Genomic DNA, 20,729 nt, shown 5'->3' on the forward strand with positions numbered 1-20,729 from the left:
TTGTAATTTTGGAGACCGACAGATTTGGATGATAAGGTGGTAAAGAAAAAAAGGTAAAAATTACATATGAAATGGACAACGAAACAAATTGCTTTTCTTTCCTTTGGTTGAAAAATTTGACTCAATTCACACTCTGTAGTGGGGTCCACCAATGTCTTTTCTTTTAATTGAATCTGACGTGTCAGATACTCCATTGCCACTTGGCACATGTCAATAAATAAAAAATGAAGATGCCTTGTTAAATTGCTTAGGAAAATATTCCAAACAGATCCCCCATTTTATACGGAGTGATTAACTTCATTTGAAATTAATCTTACAGTTAATTATGTCTATGAAAATTTATGGTACATAGGTAGTAGAGTTTTGGACTTTTAGTCCTTAAAAAGATCAATTCGACTCGAAACGTCCCTTTCCCTCTTGTCATTGTAAAAAGATACTACTTTCCTGGAATTTCTGGAATTTTGGTTTTGAATTATTATAATTATAACGGGTGGGGTCGCTATAAATAATTATTTTTTATTTTCTTAAAACTATATACCAAACCTATCTTTAGAAAATTAAAGACTTAATGATAATAGTCTGTAATGTATAGCTCCCCCACACTACATTACAAACAATAATGCAAATTTGACGTTCAACACTTAGAATGTCATCATGCCTTTATCGACTCGATCCTTACTTTTCCTACCTTTAATATAATCATCGTGTGTATTTTCAATTTTGATTTGCTTAATTAATCTAATCTAATAGTAGATGGCGGCCAAAAGTCTCATTCAAAGAGTCCTCTAACTATATAATTACTACCACAATATAAAATTGACTTTGAATCAATAAATTTTATAGCTAGCTAGGATTTACGAATCTAAACGTAATCCGACTTATATGATCGAAATGATAATTCTCAAATCAAATTCGAAAGATATGGTTTAGTGATCTTTTTTTTTTTTTGATGAATAATTTAGTGATCATTTGATCTTGAATCCACTCTTAATCTTATATACAATATGAAAAATAAAATTGTTATGTTTTAATTACAAAATTTATTATCAAATCCGATTTCAACATATATCTATTAATTCAATATATTAATTAAACTATAATTAATTATTCATTCATAATTTTTTTGAAATCATTTATTCATTCATAATTAAGATCTATAAATAAATATTATAATTTTATTAATTTTTTCTATAATGTCTATATAAATAAATATTACTAAAACGGAGTAGTAATTATTTATGCAATCAACTATATTAAAAACGGAGCTCTCGACTGATGTTATTAATAAGAGCATAGTTTCCAATTATTTATTTATTTTTTTGTGATTTTACCAAAATTATTGATCCGTCAAATTCAAGGCAAAATTGACTTGCATCGATGCATTAACATCCCTAGAATATGAAGCTATCAAAAAACTTTTATTTATTGATATTTCATCACAAAACGAGAGGATCGACAAAATAAATTAAGATGCCAGTTTTGATTTGAAAAAAATCAATAAATATACTCCATAATTTCAATAAAATATATTTAAAAATTGTTATGCCATTAATTGATTCAAGCTAAATCTTGACCAAAACTAGTAGTATATAATTAGCAGATGCAATTCAAACTTAACTACTAAGATTATTGTCCATAATAACTTTGATCTTGAATCTTGACCATAGCAACAATCCTTAGCCATTAAAATCGCTACCCAAACTATCTATAGGATACATAAATTTGAAAATCAACGACTAATTATTATTATAATTATAAAAAATTAAACGTAATTGTAAAATACTAATATAGAGAAGGATTAATCGGAACTGTATTTACTTCAAAGAAGAAAAAAATGCCTACATGTTGGGTAAAAAGTACTACTATCTCTAAAATAACAAAGAACAAAAAAATTTACTGTGGTGAAAATCAATTGTACCGATCAAGTAACAAATAAATAAAAATTGGCTAAATTCTACGACGACATGTTAACATGAACACTAGCATTAGTGACGGAATTGCAAACAGGGCAATTAACGACCAGATTGGACCCACAATTTGTACACAAGCACAAATGCCTACATGGCAGCAGCAAAACGCTCGACTCCTTCTCCCCACAATTCCTGCAATTCCGACCACCGCCGCCTACCGCCGTCGTACTCCGCCGTGACCGCCACCCATCTTGAAAAACCTCCGTTTCCTTCTCCCTTCCAGAATCACTACTCCCACAACTCGACTCGGCATCATCCGCCGCCGCGTTTCCGCCGCCGGTCACGTGGCGGTGGTCGTCGATGCTGACGTGTGCGAGTACTTGTTCCAAATTTGAACGTAATGAATTGGCGGTGGCTTCGTTTGTCTGAGCTAAATCCCTCCAAATTTGATTTTCAACGTATAGAGATTTAACTCTCTCTTGTAAAACCAAATTCATTTTTCCCATTCTTAGAATCTCGTCGTCCTTTTCTTTCAATTTCTTTCCGACTTCATCTTGTATTGTAGTTAGCAGACTTCGTAATTGAGTTCTACTCCTCTGTTCAAGTTCTAGTCTTATTTTCTGGGTCTGTAAAAAAAAATTAACCGTGCAAAATCAGTAATCACATTGATTAATCGGTAAAAAAAATAACTTTTCGAAATACCCATAAAGAAAAAATAGATTAATCGGTAAAAAAAATTACTTTTTTGAAATACCCATCAAGAAAAAAACCTTTTTTTTACTGTTAAAAAAAAAACTCCCCAAATGGAATTTTCCCGGAAACCAAACAAAGTAAAAAAAAAAAAGTTCTGGGAAAAAATGACTTACATGATCAGCAATTAAGGAGTTGATGTCTGATTGCTGTTGTTGTAATTGGAACATAACATCACCATCGAAACCAGAAGACAACCTCTGTTTCTGTGAAGATGTATTAATGTTGTAATTATCATTGATACAATCTCTAACTCTTTTCCTTGACACAATATTATTATTATTATTATTATTATTAATATTGACGTTGTAAGTCAAACCACTATCAGATTTGTTCAATGAAGTTTTCTGATCACAGACTTGTTGATGATAGAATGGTTGATGAAGAAGAAGATGGTTATGCTGATCTGGCATTGCCGGAATTGCATATTCCGGCTGACTGGTGATATACGGATTTATATTGGTTTTCATCAAATCCCTGTAAAATATCAAAAAATGGATTAATTGAAAACTCCATGAAAATAAAAATTAAAACTTTGGAAAAAAATGAATACCTGTCTGTTGTAAGTAACTGTTGTGGTGAGAAGAAATTCATGTGCTGAGCTTCAACCGCCATTAAAGCTTTGTTTTAAAATTCTTAGAGACGAAGGAAAGAAGGAGATGGGAGATTGAAAAATTGATTATAGATATAGAGATATATAGAGGTTGGCCTTTTGAGGTTTATATATATATATATATGGAGAGAGAGAGAAAGTCAAAATAACTGAGTCACACCACCATGCACGACTTTCCTAAATACAGAGGATAGAACCAAAAATCTTTTATTAACTTTTTAAAAAAATGTTGGCAGATTTTGTCCTTTGGATTTTTTATTTTATTTAAAAAAATAAAAAGTTCTCCCCTTAATAATTTCTAAAAAATCAGTTACTTTATAAAATAATAAAAAAAAAAATCTACTGTCCATAACTTAAGGACCATATCTAAACAGTTTTTATACTGTGAGGGTAGAAATGGAAATTTCAATGTGGTGGTGTGGGACAGTATCTGACAACCGGCATATCTGCCACGTATCTATCATATTGCCACATCAGCACATAACCCTCCAAAATTCGCTAACTAAAAATATACGTATAAATTTTGAACGTGACCGTTTTTTCGTATGGGTCCCACATTTCGCACGTGGAAGCCAGAGAGATTTATTTATGGGACAATAAAAAAAAAAATAGTGATGCACTGTTGTTGTCTCTCCTCCCCCCGTTTCGGGTGGGGCCCAATAGTTTTTGTAAGAAAAGAGTATCTTGTATTTCGGGTTTTGTAGGGCCCACGTCTTGTTAGCCAGATTTGTGGTTTCCCCGTTTTGATGCCACACCATAGTTTTGTCTCCTTCTTTATCAATTTTAGTGTACATGTACGGACAACTAGGCATGGCTATTCTTTATTTTTATTTTATTTTTTTCCATTTAAATAATTAATCAATCAATTACTGTTATTGAAAATTAAATGTAGTATCAATTTTCTTAAAATAAAAATAAAATTAGTTGATTAAATTATAAAAAAAAATAGATTTGCTCATAAGTTTGTTGGTACTGTGGTTGATCAAATATGGAGTACTAAATATTTTTTCCATTCAATAAAAAGATCTGGAAAATTAAGAATACTTTTGCAAAAAAAGTCTTATTGCCATATCTTATTGATTGGAAAATACAGATAATATACAAATCACTTTGGAAACAAATAGCCTTGACCAAATCGATATACTGTATAGGAAATTGAATTTGCATGTATAGCCAACAATATTCATTCAACCAAAAGATAAATCTCTTTGATTTTTTATTTTTTTTGGAAATAAAAAAAAGCTGGAGAGATTGCATGTATGTATAGCTGGAGAGATTGAAATGATCATATATGTGAGTAATTGGTAAAAAAAAGCTGGCCTAACCATTGATAGCTTCATTCAGAATTTAAATGTAATCAAATAATTAAAATTATCTTTTTCTAGAAAGCTGGGCTAACTAAAACATTTTGCATTAAAACTTTCAAATTTCATTAATGTTTTCTTAATTGATAGTTGGAATTTTCTTGATTTATTTGAAGATCTGAATCTGAATGCCAATCTATGAATTTACAGCCAGAAAATAAAAAAACAAAGAAATTAAGTTTTGGATTTTATGCACCTAATCACGCATGCATAGACTGAAGAATTCCTAAGACTTCGTGGACCTATATACATATGGAGTATCATATTGTGCATTAAAAGAAAAAGTATATGAAACATTAAATTTGATATGGGAAATTTGATTTTTTTTAGGGTTAATTTGCTAAATATATTAGACAGTTATTCGATTTTCTAACTAAGCGTTATTATTATTCTTTTTGTAACACTAAGTTTTAGTACAAGAGAGTTTATTCTCATACCATACATTATCAATTTGATCAAGATGTCCAACAACCCAAGGGATATATATATACACACACAAAAGTCTTTCAACGGATTTTAGAAAAGAAGGTAATTTTGGGTCCATAATGTTATGATTGAGATGATGCTTCCTACGAAACCCTAAACTAATATGACCATGATCATGCAAGATTGTAAATAAAACTAATAATATGACCATGATCATGAAAAAATGGAAATGACTCCATAAGCGAGTAAAGACTTTATTCCAAGTCAACAAAAAAATTGTCTGCTCATTAAAGGTAGAATGGATGGGATTAACTATTTTCCAAATTCCAATATTCAATTCTTTCTTATAGAAGAAGGGAAAAAAGAAAGAGATGGATCAAGATGCAAGTCAAATATTCACACCTAGAATACTGTGTTACCACAGAACTTGATCAAAGCAAACCCAAAATCCTTTTTTTTTTTTAAGGCAAAACCCAAAATCTTTAGTTATAATTAATCCTTATAATTCTTTCATTTCATGTAAGTAATCTTTTAGGAAAAATAATATATTTTCCAATAAATATTCGTTGAAGAAAAAGATTTTATTCATAACATTACGATTTTTTATATTTTCGAGCGTGTTTTAATGTATTCATTTCTTGATTAATTAAGTAAGAGATGCATTATAACCACATGTAATTAAGACTCTTAAATAACAGCTAGCTAAACGGAATCTTTCGTATCATATAAGTGATCTTTTAGGGGAAAACATATTTTACAGTAAATATTCTTTGAAGGAAATGAGATATTATTCATATTTTTATATTTTTGAGCGTGTTTCAATATATATACATTTTTTGATTAAATAAGACATGCATTTTAATCATATGTAATTAAAAATCTTAAATTACAGCTAGCTAAAGAGAATCCAGAAGGATTATTTTGTATGCACCGTCGTCTATATTTCTCAAACGATCCTCACACACTCCCTCTTAAATTGTAGGATAGATTCATATTTTACATTCTAAGTAACATTTTAACTAAAATTCGTGTCAATAATTAATTTCATATCGCTGATGAGTTAAAATCAACATTTTCCTTAATCTTTACCTTTAAGGCAAACTTATTTTGTTTTTCGGAATAAAGAACTATTAACATTGGTATATATTTTTATTCAAAGTTTTTCATTAGGAAAAACATTAACAAAAAAGAAAGGGATAGGTGTGAGTAGGCACCGAAAAAGAGTGCAAATAAAAATAGAATTATTTCATGTGCATGATGATTTGCCATATGAACTTATAGCTGTAGATCGTATATAATCTCTATTATTGCTTTGCTTTCATCATCCCACGGCCACACTACAACTTTAGACCTATAAATATGTTTAGTTACCTTTAATCACATAGTATTAAAAAGCAGAATCGAGACATGGACCAATTATATGAAACGTTACTGAAAAAGAAGGGTTCGATCGAATCCTACCTAGCGCAAGTTTATGTTTAATCTTGAAGAATAAGATGTTTTGACGTAAACGGTTTAGATTGACGCGTATGTCTTAAATTTAGCTTATAGATGTATATATATATAATGTAATATACACATGAATTTAATAAATAATATATATAACATTATACTAAAACTCCACCTTGGTTTGAATCTCATTACAAAACGTAAAATTAATGTTAAAGAGAGGATAATTAATGGAACTCAGAAAACTTTATTTGATTCATAGAATTTCATTACTTTCGTTCAAAAAGTGTAAATAAAAATTTCATATGCGACTTCCTAGTCACTTTCAATCTAGCATATATATATATATACATCTTTTCTCTTTATGCCTTCCACATTGGTAAGATCCTATTTGATTTATGATTCCAAAAGCTCTCAAAAGGTATACAAATATCATAAAAAATAAAATAATGCTATAGTAATAAGCAATTACTCCATTTTCGGATGCTCTTTTTCCTTTTTTCTGGTATTGTTGCAATTCAATAATGGAGTAATATCTTGAGCAGTATGAGACTATGAGTTACGTTAGAAAGACACGAAATAGAACATCTTTTTGTTACAAGTGGGTAGCCAAATGATAGTTCAATGGAAGTAATGGGTCTTTATAAAGTGCTAATTATGTTTTAATTGATTAATTTTTCTAAAAATACACCATAAAAAGAAGAAAATAAAAGTGCAATTGGATTCGGGTCCCTCCAAATATCTTAAATTAAGGGCAATTTCTTAAGTTGTGATTATTGACCTAATTAATTGAAAGAAGAAACCACCAATTAGAGTGAATTTCTCTTCATTGGAGATCATTTAAGATGTGGCACCACTATATATATTTGTGACTTGTCCATAAAAATGCCGCCGCCATACTTTATGATCAGTAATTAACTAATTAATTTCTAAACCATGTTTTGTTTTCTCACTAAACACTCATTATTGGCATTAAGCAATATTAGCAGTGCACCTTCCGGATTTACTTGATAATGTAAATTAACTAAATTATTTGATCAAAAGCATTATTACATTCAATTTTTCACGTAAAGTATAAACTCTTTTTGCTTCCAAGGAACAAATGTATCTAAAAGTTAAATTCAATAGTGATTTAATAGTTGGATTCCAATTCCATACTCAAAACACGCCAAAAGTTAATGTGATAAGAGTGAAATGTATGTATGCTTTCAAAAAAAAAAATTCATTTCACCAATAAATATTTATGTTTTGTACCTAATTCATTGCACAATGAAAGGCAAACGATAATCATCCATCAATATCAATTTCAAAAGTAGGAATAAAGATTACTAGTACTATTATTTTACCTTCCCCAAATGGCATGAATCATGTCCATAAAATAATATAAAAGAGACATTAAACAATATTATTGACATTTAATGGGTATCTGTTTTGATTTTTGCTCTCTATTTTTAAAGAATAGGAATATAGGATTGAGATAAATGATAATTATAAGGTCACAATGGCGTCTCACTTTGTATTTGATATATTAATTTGACAAATAAATAATACTGATCATAAGTAAAAATCAATTCAATTTCAAACAATTAATGGAGCACAACAATTAATATGAACCAAATTGAAAGGGATATATTTATATGTGCTTGTCATTTTCTTGGGAATTTCTCTCTTGGAGGCTGCTGCAAGCCAAACATACTCCAAGAAAATAAAATTTCCGTGTACTATATTTATAGCCTAGTAACGTGTTGTCATATTATGTCACCTAATGAAAATTTAATTAATCAAAATACATTTTGGTGAGGGCGAATGTTAGATTCCGTAGAATCATTACGATCAATCCAATACAAGAAGTTAAAAGCTATACGATCATGTTTGATCTTTTTGACGGCTATAAAGCAGATTATGACATGTAAAATCAACAAATATGCACGGTAGAAATTCCACCAGTTGATCGATTACAACTGCAAGTCAAATATTTGTACGATAGCACCAGGATATTTTGATGATGTTTTTCATTTTATGATAATTATAATCACCAATGGCAGGCATAAAGAGAAAAGGATGATGTAAATATAAATGCTAGAATCAAATTGGAATTTTGGTTTGAACTATTGAAGTGACAGTGAGAAACGCAGTAAAACAAATAAATAGACTAACATTTTTGTTAGATATGAATATAAAGTATAGCTAGCTAGCCATTGTTTTCAATAAATTTTAATCTCTTTCTGCATAATCCTTGTTTGAATTGGTTATCCCAAAGCCTATCATTCTACATTTACATTAATAATTAAGTTTATCTGTTGGGGGAAGTTGGCTAGGCTAGTTTTGGCTATATATTGATGTCATCATCACCCATTTATAATACCAACTTAAGCTAATTAACAAGACAATTAATTATTTTAAAGTATATACACACACACCATCTTATTCCACCGATCAAGGGTTGCTTAATTATAATTAAGTTTTGTTAATATGGGTTAATGATTTAATTTAGGTAGCAAGTCACACCAAAAACTTAGTCAAAATAGAGATTTGAAAAGAAAATTAGATGGTTAAAAAGTTAGGTTTGTAATGCGTAAGACAAGTTCATGAGGGCATGTCATTATCCTCTAATTGATAAACATAGATAGGAAGTCACCTCCTAAGTGCTACGCACATAAAACAATTTAATGTCACATGTTTTTCTTCTTCTTTTCTTGTTGACAAAAGTTAATATATAATTTGAAGGTAGCCAAAAGGCATCTTTTTAGATCATCACACATCATAATTTTGTATGCAAATACTTATTTTTAGGAAATATTAACATGGAATATTGGAATTTGCTTCATTTAATTAATACTAATAAAAAAAAAAACCACATGCAATTGCTGAGAAGTTCGACTAAGGTGATTCATATCAGATATCAGTCTAATTTCAAAGTTTCTACATCTTCTTCCTTTTTTTATGAAATGTAAATTCAAAGTTTCTCGATTATTTTAGTTAGAAAGATATAATATGGATACCTTTAAAAAGAAAAACCTAAATGATCCTATAAATAATTCTATGTGATGTTTGCAATAACAACTTTGAAATAATGAAATGCATATATATAATATAATCCCGTGACTGACATAATCAAACTTAATTATAATCGACGGATATCGATCGAGGATCCCAATTTATATCTAGCTATTTTTGCATCATTTATAAATTTTAGTTTGATGTCGTCAATGATAACAACATTTTTTATTTTGCCAAACATTGAAAAATTTCTTATGCATTTTTCAGCAAGTAATATATAGCCGACCTATCAATTTTAATTTGGACAGAGGTACATATATACCAATTAAAATCTTATTCAAAATAGACCACACATATCTATATATAATATTATTCTCAACTTAATAATAGTGTCACGAATTTTAGGGTTGGCAAATGTGACTCATGTTATAATTTTCTAACCTTTTCCTAGTCCATTTTCTTTTTGTTATAATTGAATTAATTTGTAAATCAAGTTTAGTCAATGGAGGATCCTATATACAAAAAGTATATGTCATCTCGAATATTATTTCTGTAGATATCAATTTTATTTTCAAATACCTCATTTTTTTATCTTAAAACAAAAAAGGAATATAGGTTGATGTTTAAGAAAAGTAATGAAAACAACGTGATGGACATCTAATGTTGTCCTCAAAACATAGACAAATTGTAAGAGATGCCGAAGCAACTTTTAATTCTCCAATTTGCATGAAAAATATTCTCTAGTGAAAGGCAATCACATGTCTACTATATAACATTATTATTATTTATCTCATATAGTTTGGTTTTTTTGGACCACAGACAAAAATGAAATAAAATCTACAAGGCTTTTCTTGGTGTATGGGGAATTTTCGGTGTCCACCTTTTTGTATTTTTTACAATTGAGCACACGAACTTAGTTAATGGCGTTGGCCCATCCCTACTTAGTTGTCATATTGTAATAATGATTTTGATAGTGATCTACAATCACCTCTCATATTCTTGATTGTGAAATGAAACTTCCTTGATGCCTTTGTTTGCCTCGTCCTATAATTAATTAAATCCATGTATATATATAATTGGAGATAATTATCATCTTTTGCAATTGAATATATAATTAAATCAGAAAAGGAAAAATATTATAAAATCGCCATCATTTGTTTAGCTGTGAAATTGTATTGTATCACGTAATAAACAAAATAAATACAACTTGAAATAATGTCAAATACGTATTTAGTATTTCTTGGTTATTAGAGACTGTAGCATCTTTGTCATCGATTATCTATAGGATTAAATTGAAGACAATAAGAAATACAATATTTGTCCAAGCCGTCAAGTAGTACATGTCAAAACAAATATTTTCATTTGTAATATGCTGTGGTAGTCAAATTGTAGACGATAACATCAACAATATTCATAACTTTTATATTTGAATTCTTAGTTGTGTAGAGTAAGTTTTCATCAGAATATCATCGACAATTAATACAGTTTGACTCGGTCGCATATAGATTTGACTAATAAAAATTCATCATTTATGAGGAAAAAAAACTTCGAATTTGTGGTCTCACCTTCATGGGCCTATCTTTAGATCTTAATTGGATTAATGGGCCTGTTTTTGGAATTATAAAGATCTAGGATTTAAAGGCTTTGTATGAGTTTGTAGATGTATCTTAATTTGACTTGAAATAATGGCTCGGAGTCATCTTCCATAGACAAATCACAAGGATCGTTTAGACCCTGCCTCGTCACTTAGCTCTTGGTTTTTTCGAATTCGGTAATACAGAAATCAGTAATCACCATCCTTAACAGTATTTTAAACCTAGTTGTAGGCTTGTTTAAAAGGTTTCGAGTTGTAGGCTTGATGAAGATGTCACCGTCCCAAGTTATAGTTTCGTTTAACCTTTCCGACGAACATAAACTAATTAGATGGAAAAAAGAGACCATAGAGAGTCCACAACTCACTAGGATCCTAATAAGCCTACAACTCGTTGGGATTCTACTAATCTTACAACCCCGTAGGATTCTAATAAGCCCGGTAAATTCCTAATAACCCTACAACTCTGTAAGATACGATTAATCCTACAACTCGGCAATATCCTAATAAGCCTACAAACTTGGTAAGCCCTTAATAAGCCTATAATTCAGAGATATTCAACAAGCTTGCAACTCGGATCTTTTCAGCAAGCATACATAATAATTGTGATATGTTTTTTTTTTTGAAGCTAAATTCGAAATGTAGAAGAAATAACAACGACAGAATAATTTGGGCCGAATAGTCCAAAATATCAGGCAAAGGCCCAAATTTAATTATCTCGAGGCCAATATACTTTCCATAAGCTTAACTCTTTTCATTTCATTACCCTCTAAAAATTAATTTTCACTTTGAAGTTTGAATCGAACCAATGGTTAGGGTTTTAAGCAACCGTTATTATAAATTTAATAATTTCAATCTCTCTGAGAATTCTAAATTCACTCTCATCAACGATGGCGAACAAATCAAATCAGAGAAAAAAATCAAAGACCCACCAAGAAATCAGCGAAACCCAATCTGATTTCTCCTTCACGATCGCGAGAATCGCCGTCTCACAGATCTGCCGATCAGTTTTAGGGTTTAAGGGAGCTCAATCGTCCGCCATTGATACACTGGCATTGATCACGACGAAGTATCTGCAATCGATCGGAAAGTCGGCACTTTCATCTTCCCATGCAGCCAATCGGACGGAACCGAATCTATTCGACGTCGTTAATGGTTTCAATGACCTCTCCAATTCGATACGTGGGATTTTCAATGGACCCTCCTCCACTCTTTTTGGAAGAAGCAATGATTGCTTATTGTTGGGTTCTTCTGGTGTTTTGAACGAGATTATGGATTTTGTGAGCTCCACTAATGAAATTCCTTTCCCTAAGCCGATTCCGAGCCGAAAAATTGAAACTTTCAATTGGGTTTTGGAGAAAAGAGTGTGCGATGATCGGAGGAATTCGTATTCTCATATACCGAAATGGCTGCCGGAGTTTCCGAAACTAATTGGGAATGAAAAGAACGACAATGCTGAAAGAATTTCACGCGAAAAGTTGTGGGAGGAGTCCGAGAAAGTGGTAATGACGAGTAAAGATGGTGCATTGGATTCCGCATCGGTCAGGGATTGCGGAAGTTGTTCCGATTTGCCGACGGAGAGGTCGAAAGTGAGGTTTACGATTGCAGGAAGAAGACAATGTAGGAAGAAAGGAGGGGTTACAGTGAAGAGTGGAATGTGCCGAGGGGGTAAAAGGATTAGTTGGGATGGTGATGATGCTTCTCAAGATGATTTTAAGTTTGGTGATGAAAGCCAAGAGAAAATAGAAGGGATTGAAGGAAGTGGCTTCGAGTCATCAACACAAATTAAATTTCTCACATACAAGAGAAGAAGAAAGATTACATCTTGATATTGTTTGATAATTTCATTTTGTTCTTTTTTCCTTCAATTGGAGAAAATACATTTTTGATCTTTAGGCAGAATTTGAACTTGTTTGTAGAATCAATATGAGAAATCGAGTGGACTAAAGTTTCGGAGGTCCCCTAAGTTCAATTTTATCTTTTGTATTTGTTCCAAAGTCCAGACTTTATGGAAGACAGAGCATTGTTTAATCAATTGTTGCTATTTACATGACGAGGAAAATAATAAGAGGACCATCATGGAAAGAAAACCTGCTTTGTAGTTTAGTTGACCCATTTTGACTCTGAAATAATTTGTCAATGACCATGAGTGAAGGGGAGCAGTTAAACCTTTACAGACAATCGATATTCCATGAGGCAAACAAGAGTAACATACCATTTCAGTCGAAAAAAAGGTAATGACTTGTACAAAGTATCTGGAAAATGCCAGTCTTTTTACTACATACACAAAGACAATAGCATGCTGCTATTTCATAGTAACCTCTTATACAAAATAATATTCATAAAGAAAGATCATCCAATTCCAAGGCAAGACGGAAGAGCTGAGAGGTGGGATGTCACTTCTCTCACTTTCCACAATTGAATCCGTGGCATATAGATAAGACTATGATGAGGATCAATGCAATGATAATCGCCAAAACAATCAGCTTGATTTTCATGTTTGCCAGCCACATCTTCCTTCGGATCTTTGTACCAGTGGTACGGAAGTCTTGTGCCTGAAAAACAAAACCAAATCTTCTGAGCAAAAAGTATGGAAACATTTGAGATCATTTGTTTGTATGTTTGCTAACACTCTCATCTCAGGATAGTGTGGTCATTCCGTAAACAACTAATGAGACTACATGCTGGATTGTTTACCAAGATAAAGCAATTTTACTCGAATGAATTTATGATTTAAACATAAAAAATAGCAAATAGCATGCACATAATCTATTTCCGTATACTATATATCTCATATCTGAAACATTTCAAATTTCAGACCCCTTTCGAAACATAATTCAGAAGTCAAGAGGTATAAAGAGAGAGAGGGAGAGAGATGAACCTGTTGATGAAGGTTTTCAGTCTTGTCCACCAAAAGCTCTATCTTTTCACCTCTGTCCAAAACCTTCAGAAAGCATAAGATGAACATAGATGGAGTTTATTAGTAAGTTCAGAGAAACTTTATGAAGTCAACAAGAACAGTATTAAATAATAACAGAGATAAAATTGTCCCTACCTTTTCAATGTTCTCCATCATGACACCTTTGACTTCAGAAACCTGAGCTTTGACTTTTGAAAGCTTGCTTATCTCATCTGGGTGATCAACACAGTACTGCATATGTTCTTTCAACTTTGACCTGAAAAGAATAAAACATAATGTGAATGAAGGATCCACAATAGAGAAATTTTACCAAAAGTGTTTAGTCAAAATTTCTGTTAGCTTAGCATACCCAAACTCCTTGTTCAGACTGTTAGCAGCAGCTGTGGAAGCCTTCCCACCACTGTATTTTGATGCAAATTCATCCTTGACACGCTCCAGAAAAGCTATAGGTATTTGTCGTCCCACTGATTCTTCAGCAACCACACAGAATGCTGCAAGATCGGCGAGTCAGGAATCTCACAGAAGAAACACCATAGACTATCAATGTGCAGACACTTGACACCAACATACAACCATTTGAAAAATACCCAAAAACTGTGGACTGATGCTTTTCACGCATCAACATAAATAAAAACCTAGAACTAATATTACAAGGCAAGCGTACACATTTGAACTCTTGAGGTTTACCTACTAAGACAATGACAATCAAGAACGTTCACCCAAGCAAGATACACAGCAGACTGAGCAAGATCTTAAATGGCAAGAATTAAGTTCTACGACCAGCTTCAGTGAAACTAAGTCCACAAACTGTCTCTTGTAAGTAATCTAAACTCCAACCATAATTTTATTTCCATTCTTGCAACTGGCCAAGTACTACAGTGTCTAAAGCGGATGGCGAGGATCAAGGAATCGAACCCGCATAGTTAGCTTGGAAGGCTAGGGGTAATCAAGGGGAAACAAGCATAGTAAACATATCCCACCCGCTTCTACTTAGTTTCTCCCTATTTTTACGCTGATCAAATACACATGAAAATAACAGCTACCCTAATAGATCCGTAAGTAATTGGACAAAGAAAACATAGCCAAGTACCCGAAACCCGTATCAGTATAAACAACTTCCCTTGATTTCTACTCAAAAACTAACCAGAAAACAACACCATGATTGGAAGCCAATTAAATAAAACGCGTAATCTTCTATTCTATCCAAGAACAAAAATGAAAAAAACCCATAGCTCAATAATCAACACAGATCACCAAAGAACAAGATAAAAAGTTGAAAACACTTAACTGTAACCATTATCAACAAGGTAATTGAAGGTATGACCATCACAGTTGTAAGTAAACTTGTTATTCGAAGTAGGAAGCTTCTGGAGACACTGAAAAGCGATCGAGTTGAAATTACCACTAAACTCTGTGTATTCAGCAAGGATCACAGTTCCACGAGAAACGAAAGCATAGATCAACGATTTCTGACCCATTTTGTTTTGGAATTGGGGATATGGGTTTGTTAAGATTTAGATCTGGGTATTTTGAGATTTCGATTGATTTGTCTCTCTTGTTAGGTATTGGGCTTGCTTTCTCTCTTAATTTTGCTTTTCCCTTTTAGAGAGAGAGACTGAGAAAAGGAAAGATTTTATTTATTGGGAGAGATTTTGGGGAAGAAGCAATCGGGTAAGGAAGAAAGAGAGAAAACAGATTAAATTATTAGCTAAACTCCAGGGATAATAATATTACAGCAACTATAAACTTTGTAAGTCCCTAAAGTTTGACCAAACTTCCATATGGACCCTCAATCTTTTAAGATATGCGCTTTGAAGTTCATTTCCTTGACTCATTTGCAGACATGGGCCACATGGACACGGTTCGGTCATGTCCGATTCCGACTTAGAACCGATGGTTGAAGGCTCTTAAATTTTTAAAATTGAATCGAAATGAAATCGTTTATTTTTATAGACCTAATCAGAACCATAATTTATGGTTTGATTTTAGGAGGTTTCAATTCGGTTCCATATAATTTTATTTTTAAAAAAAATGAGAACCAGAATTGAATCGTATAATTTCGTTTCCGGTTTGGTTCCGAAACCGGCACCACAACGAACGATTCGGTTCGGTTTTGACCTGCTTCGATTCCGAACCAGACGATGGCCATGTCTAATTTGCATCATTGCGATTAATAATTAAAATGTCAAAATATGTATTGCATTCCTAAGCCGATGACATAATTATTACTTATTCTATATCATGATATTTAATATTTTTATATTTATCAGAATGAATATGTATTTAATATTATATTAAATATATAACATAAATGAATCTAAAATACAAAATATCATATATTTTACTAGAAAGAATGTATTTTTAATTTTTAAATGTGGATCACAATCTCTATGCTAATTCACAATCTTCCATGGATCTAAAAAACTCTTTGGAAGCAAACAAAACTTCACCTCATAACTCAAAATCTTTGTACTTAGAAGTTATCATGTCATGTTTGGTAATAAGTTGGTTAACCATCTTCACTGGAGGTCTGACAACGATACATGATAGAAGATTCGAGGAAAAAATTTTCATTATCATAAACCTAAGGAGCTGTGTAAAATTTACGCTAAAAAAGGAAATGAGTCAATAATAAGCGCAGCAACAAAACATAATAGTCTCACTCGGCAAAAACAAGACTTACACATTAAGGTATCTGGAAAATGCCAGTCTCCTTTTTACTACATACAAGGCAACAATAAGCCAATAACATGCTATTCCATATATCATCTTATACAAAAGTATTAATCAAAAGCACCCAAAGCAAGACAGAAATGCTGAGAAAGGGTGGGGTGTGTCACTACTAGTCGTCTCACTTTCCACAATTGAATCCATGGCATATCGATAAGACTATGATGAGGATCAATGCAATGATTATTGCCAAAACAATCAGCTTGATTTTCATGTTTGCCAGCCACATCTTCCTTCGGATCTTTGTACCGGTGGTACGAAAGTCTTGTGCCTGAAAAAGCAAAATCAAATCTTCTGAGCTAAGCATGGAAAACATGAGAGATGGTTTTGCTTAAAATACTTCTTGAACATAATCCATCATTAATTATCATTTAAAATTTTTGATCAAACATATTTCCAAATGACATGCCATTATAGAGCTGAAGAAAATAATCCATCATTAATTATCATTTAAAATTTTTGATCAAACATATTTCCAAATGACATGCCATTATAGAGCTGAAGAATGAAACACAGTCTTACAGACCATTAAGAATTAAGTTGAGCTGAATGAATAGTGGACCCATTGTACATTTGTTAACACTTGAAATCTCAAGTTTGTGTATGCATTCCATAAAAACGTTACGAGACTACATATTTGCCAAGGAAATGCAATTCTAATCAAAACTACTATGATGAAGTTATGAAAATCGAAATATCTATATATAACATGCACAATAAACATATGCATGTTACCTTGCTAATTTAAGAGCCCTTTAAAGTGGCTTAGAACATAATTCATAAGCCATGTACCAGTACAACCTAAATTGTTGAACATTGTTCGAAATAATATTTGAATGAAAGATCAATACAGAGAAACCTAATTTAAAAAGTAGATTCGAGGTTGGTTTGAATGCAAAAACGAAAGACATAACCACATGAACGCGTACACATGCATAAGATAGAATGGGCATGTGCAATCACATACAAAGATAAAGAGACAAATAGAAAGACAATAGTACCTGTTGATGAAGGTTTTCAGTCTTATCCACCAAAAGCTCTATCTTTTCGCCTCTATCCAAAACCTTCAAAAAGCATAAGAAGAACACAGGTGAGGGTTCACGTAAATTCAGCACATCGATAAGTCATAAGTCAACAAGAATCATGCACTAAGTAATGATTAGTCATGTGTGTGAATTTATCTTCACCCTTGCCTTTTATACAGAGACAACACCACTCAACTTACTCAAAATAGAAAAAGTAAAAGAGGAGAAAATAGAACAGACACACTGACACACACACACATAAACTTCCATCTCAGACAGGGAGCCTGCTGAGGCCTAAAAAATCTATTCATTCCATATCTATAACAGTAGATAGGCTATGCATAGGAGGTCAACATAATGCTTATAAACTATGTGGTATGCAGTATACTATACATCTGTGTTTTGTAGACATACCCAAGTTAGCAGCTCGTTCACACAAACAAACTCTGCTTTTCAACGGTATCATTTAAAATATCAACTTACCTTTTCAATGTTCTCCATCATGACACCTTTGACTTCAGATACTTGCGCTTTGACCTTAGCAAGCTTGCTTATCTCATCTGGGTGATCAACACAGTACTACAGTACTGCATATGTTCCTTCAACTTCGACCTGAAATGAATACAACAATAATGTGAAGTGATCCTTAAACTGGAGATTATCAGAGTAGGAACTCATAAAATTTGTTAGGTTAGCATACCCGAACTCCTTGTTCAAGCTGTTAGCAGCAGCAGTGGAAGCCTTTCCCACCACTGTATTTTGATCCAAAGTCATCCTTGACACGTTCCAGAAAGGGCCATAGGTGTTTGTCGTCCCACGGATTCTTCGGCAACCACACAGAATGCTGCAACATCAGGAAGTCAGCAGCATAGTACACAGAAAATAGACTATCATTGAATGCGCTAAATCATTATAAGCCAGCTTCAATGGCACAAAGTTAAGTACCCAAACCGACTCCCACAATAAATAGTCTAAACTACTAATCATAATTTCTATTTCTCCAACTGGCCAGGCTCATGACAAGCTAAAATAAAGTGAAAACGAGCACAGCAAACAACAAAGCTCATGCACATAACCTATTTTCAAAGCAAAATTAATAGATCCATAAATAATTGGAGATCATAGAACACAACTAAGTAAACAAATCCCACATTAGTAATAATGAATAAGGAAATAAAAACATAAAAAACTCCATATTTGCGCTAACAGAAGGATCGCTAATTCTCTAATATTGCGTCGAAAACCTAATAGAAACAGCATAAGAAAGAACCCCAATAGCTCAATAATCCATTTCCTTCTATTATTTTGCAATCAATCAATCAATCAACAGAGCTCAAAAAAGGGAAAACCAATAGTTGAAAAAACTCAACTGTAGCCATTATCGACTAGGTAATTGAAGGTATGACCATCGCAAGTGTAAGTAAACTTGTTATTGGACGTAGGAAGCTTCTGGAGACACTGAAAAGCGATTGAGTTGAAGTTGCCACTGAATTCTGTGTATTCAGCGAGAATCACGGTTCCACGAGAAACGAACGCGTAGATCAGCGCTTTCTGACCCATATTCGATTTCCAAGGAATTGGTTGTTTGAAAGAGATCTGGGTTTTTCTGGGTTAGATTTGATTTTGGGAGAGATTTTTGGGGGGAGAGCGATCGAGAGACAGAGATACAGTCGTCGGGCAGGCAAATGAGTTGAGTAGAGACGAAGGAAAGGGGAAAAGAGTTTTACTTCACCAAAAATGACAACTCAACGACATTTCAAATCTAATAAATCTTCAAGTCTATTAAAATATATATATTATTTTAATTTATAAATTGTAGATTTTATTTTTTCTCACCGTATATCTCTATTAAATTTGAAATTATGTATGACCTGATCGGTACTGGCATGAACTCTCGTTTCAAAGGGATCGAATTCTTCGAAAACGCATAGAATGATTTGGGTTGGAGAGGATTTTATATAATCCAAAATTGCTGAATGAGAAAAAAGTGAAATTATATTAATTAGATTAGCGACAAATTCCGGTGCGTTGCTCTCTCTTTGAGGATATGGAGCCTTCCCTTTACGGTTAAAAAAATTATCAATCTTAATTTTTTTTTAAGGCTCAAGCAACCCTAACCTTAATTATTTATATATCTGATTAAATTATGAATAATTAATTTAAATTAAATATTTGAAATTGTTAAATTGTTAATTCTAATATGACCCACAATAGAACATATATGATGACCGATGACCAATGACCAGAAGAACATGTATCCAAGATTCAAAATCATTGACTGTGATCTTTCCTCCAAAAATACACAATAATTGACTATGTCATTACACGGTATTGTACAAACACAAATACTATAGTCTATTATGCTCCTGAAGAATGAATTGATATCTATTAAAGATTTAATTCGAAAGAAAATTCTGTTCAAAATTATTTTAAATTATTCACCGAATTGGTTGAATTTATTTATTTATTTTGAATTGGTTGAAAATTTTAAAGATACATTAAGGCTCCAATTCACATGAGTCATGACTACAAAACTTGTTCCATAATAACTATAAGAACTCTTGCAATACTCAGATCGAGTTGATTCTTTTTTCTTTTTATTATTATTATTTTATAAAGGAGGAAGTTAAATCGTCTCTGATTCCGAAGTCACTGTTTTTGGAAATTTCGCCTCATCAGCAAAGACGGCTCTCTGCTGGCGCTGTTGATAATGGGTTTCCATCTGGTTTGCTCACGGACGGTTTAGAGGCACAACAAGCACATGTTATTTTTCAACTTTAAACTCTTTGTTTAATGATGATGAGGAATAGGCTTTTGTTTCCCATAAAGGATTCACCAAGGTTACTACTCGAATATCGACCGACGTGGGCAGGGGAGCTCAGGCCCGCCGCTCACAATGAATATTATGTTTTGGAGCTGTAGAGGCTTGGGACAAGCTTCTACATTTCTGG

At 32.3% G+C, this 20,729-nt stretch overlaps 2 protein-coding genes and 1 pseudogene across 4 annotated transcripts; all 3 read right to left on the reverse strand.

Annotated features, from left to right (window-relative positions):
• Window positions 1-1,954: 1,954 nt before the first annotated feature.
• LOC139885109 (BOI-related E3 ubiquitin-protein ligase 1-like) lies at window positions 1,955-3,275 on the reverse strand. The gene is made up of 3 exons (XM_071869059.1): window positions 3,214-3,275; window positions 2,777-3,137; window positions 1,955-2,536 (listed from the first exon to the last, which is right to left on the reverse strand). Exons 1-3 carry the CDS (start codon window positions 3,273-3,275, stop codon window positions 1,955-1,957), a joined length of 1,005 nt encoding a protein of 334 aa, XP_071725160.1.
• A 10,233-nt stretch (window positions 3,276-13,508) lies between these two features.
• Window positions 13,509-15,501, reverse strand: LOC139885105 (vesicle-associated membrane protein 721-like). 3 transcript variants are annotated; one of them, XM_071869057.1, is made up of 5 exons: window positions 15,426-15,501; window positions 14,373-14,514; window positions 14,159-14,279; window positions 13,985-14,047; window positions 13,509-13,658 (listed from the first exon to the last, which is right to left on the reverse strand). In XM_071869057.1, exons 1-5 carry the CDS (start codon window positions 15,499-15,501, stop codon window positions 13,509-13,511), a joined length of 552 nt encoding a protein of 183 aa, XP_071725158.1. The 3 variants fall into 3 exon arrangements, with proteins under 3 accessions (XP_071725158.1, XP_071725156.1, XP_071725157.1); XM_071869055.1 differs by having other exon boundaries at window positions 15,312-15,501; XM_071869056.1 differs by lacking the exon at window positions 13,985-14,047 and having other exon boundaries at window positions 13,509-13,680; window positions 14,139-14,279; window positions 15,312-15,501.
• Window positions 15,502-16,874: 1,373 nt separating this feature from the next.
• LOC139885106 (vesicle-associated membrane protein 721-like) lies at window positions 16,875-19,338 on the reverse strand (annotated as a pseudogene).
• Between the last annotated feature and the right edge of the window lie 1,391 nt (window positions 19,339-20,729).

This window comes from Rutidosis leptorrhynchoides, unplaced genomic scaffold (assembly GCF_046630445.1).
Source record: "Rutidosis leptorrhynchoides isolate AG116_Rl617_1_P2 unplaced genomic scaffold, CSIRO_AGI_Rlap_v1 contig79, whole genome shotgun sequence".
NCBI lineage: Eukaryota > Viridiplantae > Streptophyta > Magnoliopsida > Asterales > Asteraceae > Rutidosis > Rutidosis leptorrhynchoides.

Coding starts and splice junctions, on each gene's coding strand:
- LOC139885105 (XM_071869055.1), bottom strand. CDS start 15,501: ATGGGTCAGAAATCGTTGATCTATGCTTTCGTTTCTCGTGGAACTGTG. Junction 14,280..14,372: donor AGTCTGAACAAGGAGTTTGG/GTATGCTAAGCT, acceptor TATTCTTTTCAG/GTCAAAGTTGAAAGAACATA. Junction 13,659..13,984: donor CTGAAAACCTTCATCAACAG/GTTCATCTCTCT, acceptor TTTGTTTTTCAG/GCACAAGACTTCCGTACCAC.
- LOC139885109 (XM_071869059.1), bottom strand. CDS start 3,275: ATGGCGGTTGAAGCTCAGCACATGAATTTCTTCTCACCACAACAGTTA. Junction 3,138..3,213: donor CAGTTACTTACAACAGACAG/GTATTCATTTTT, acceptor GATATTTTACAG/GGATTTGATGAAAACCAATA. Junction 2,537..2,776: donor ACTCCTTAATTGCTGATCAT/GTAAGTCATTTT, acceptor TTTTTTTTACAG/ACCCAGAAAATAAGACTAGA.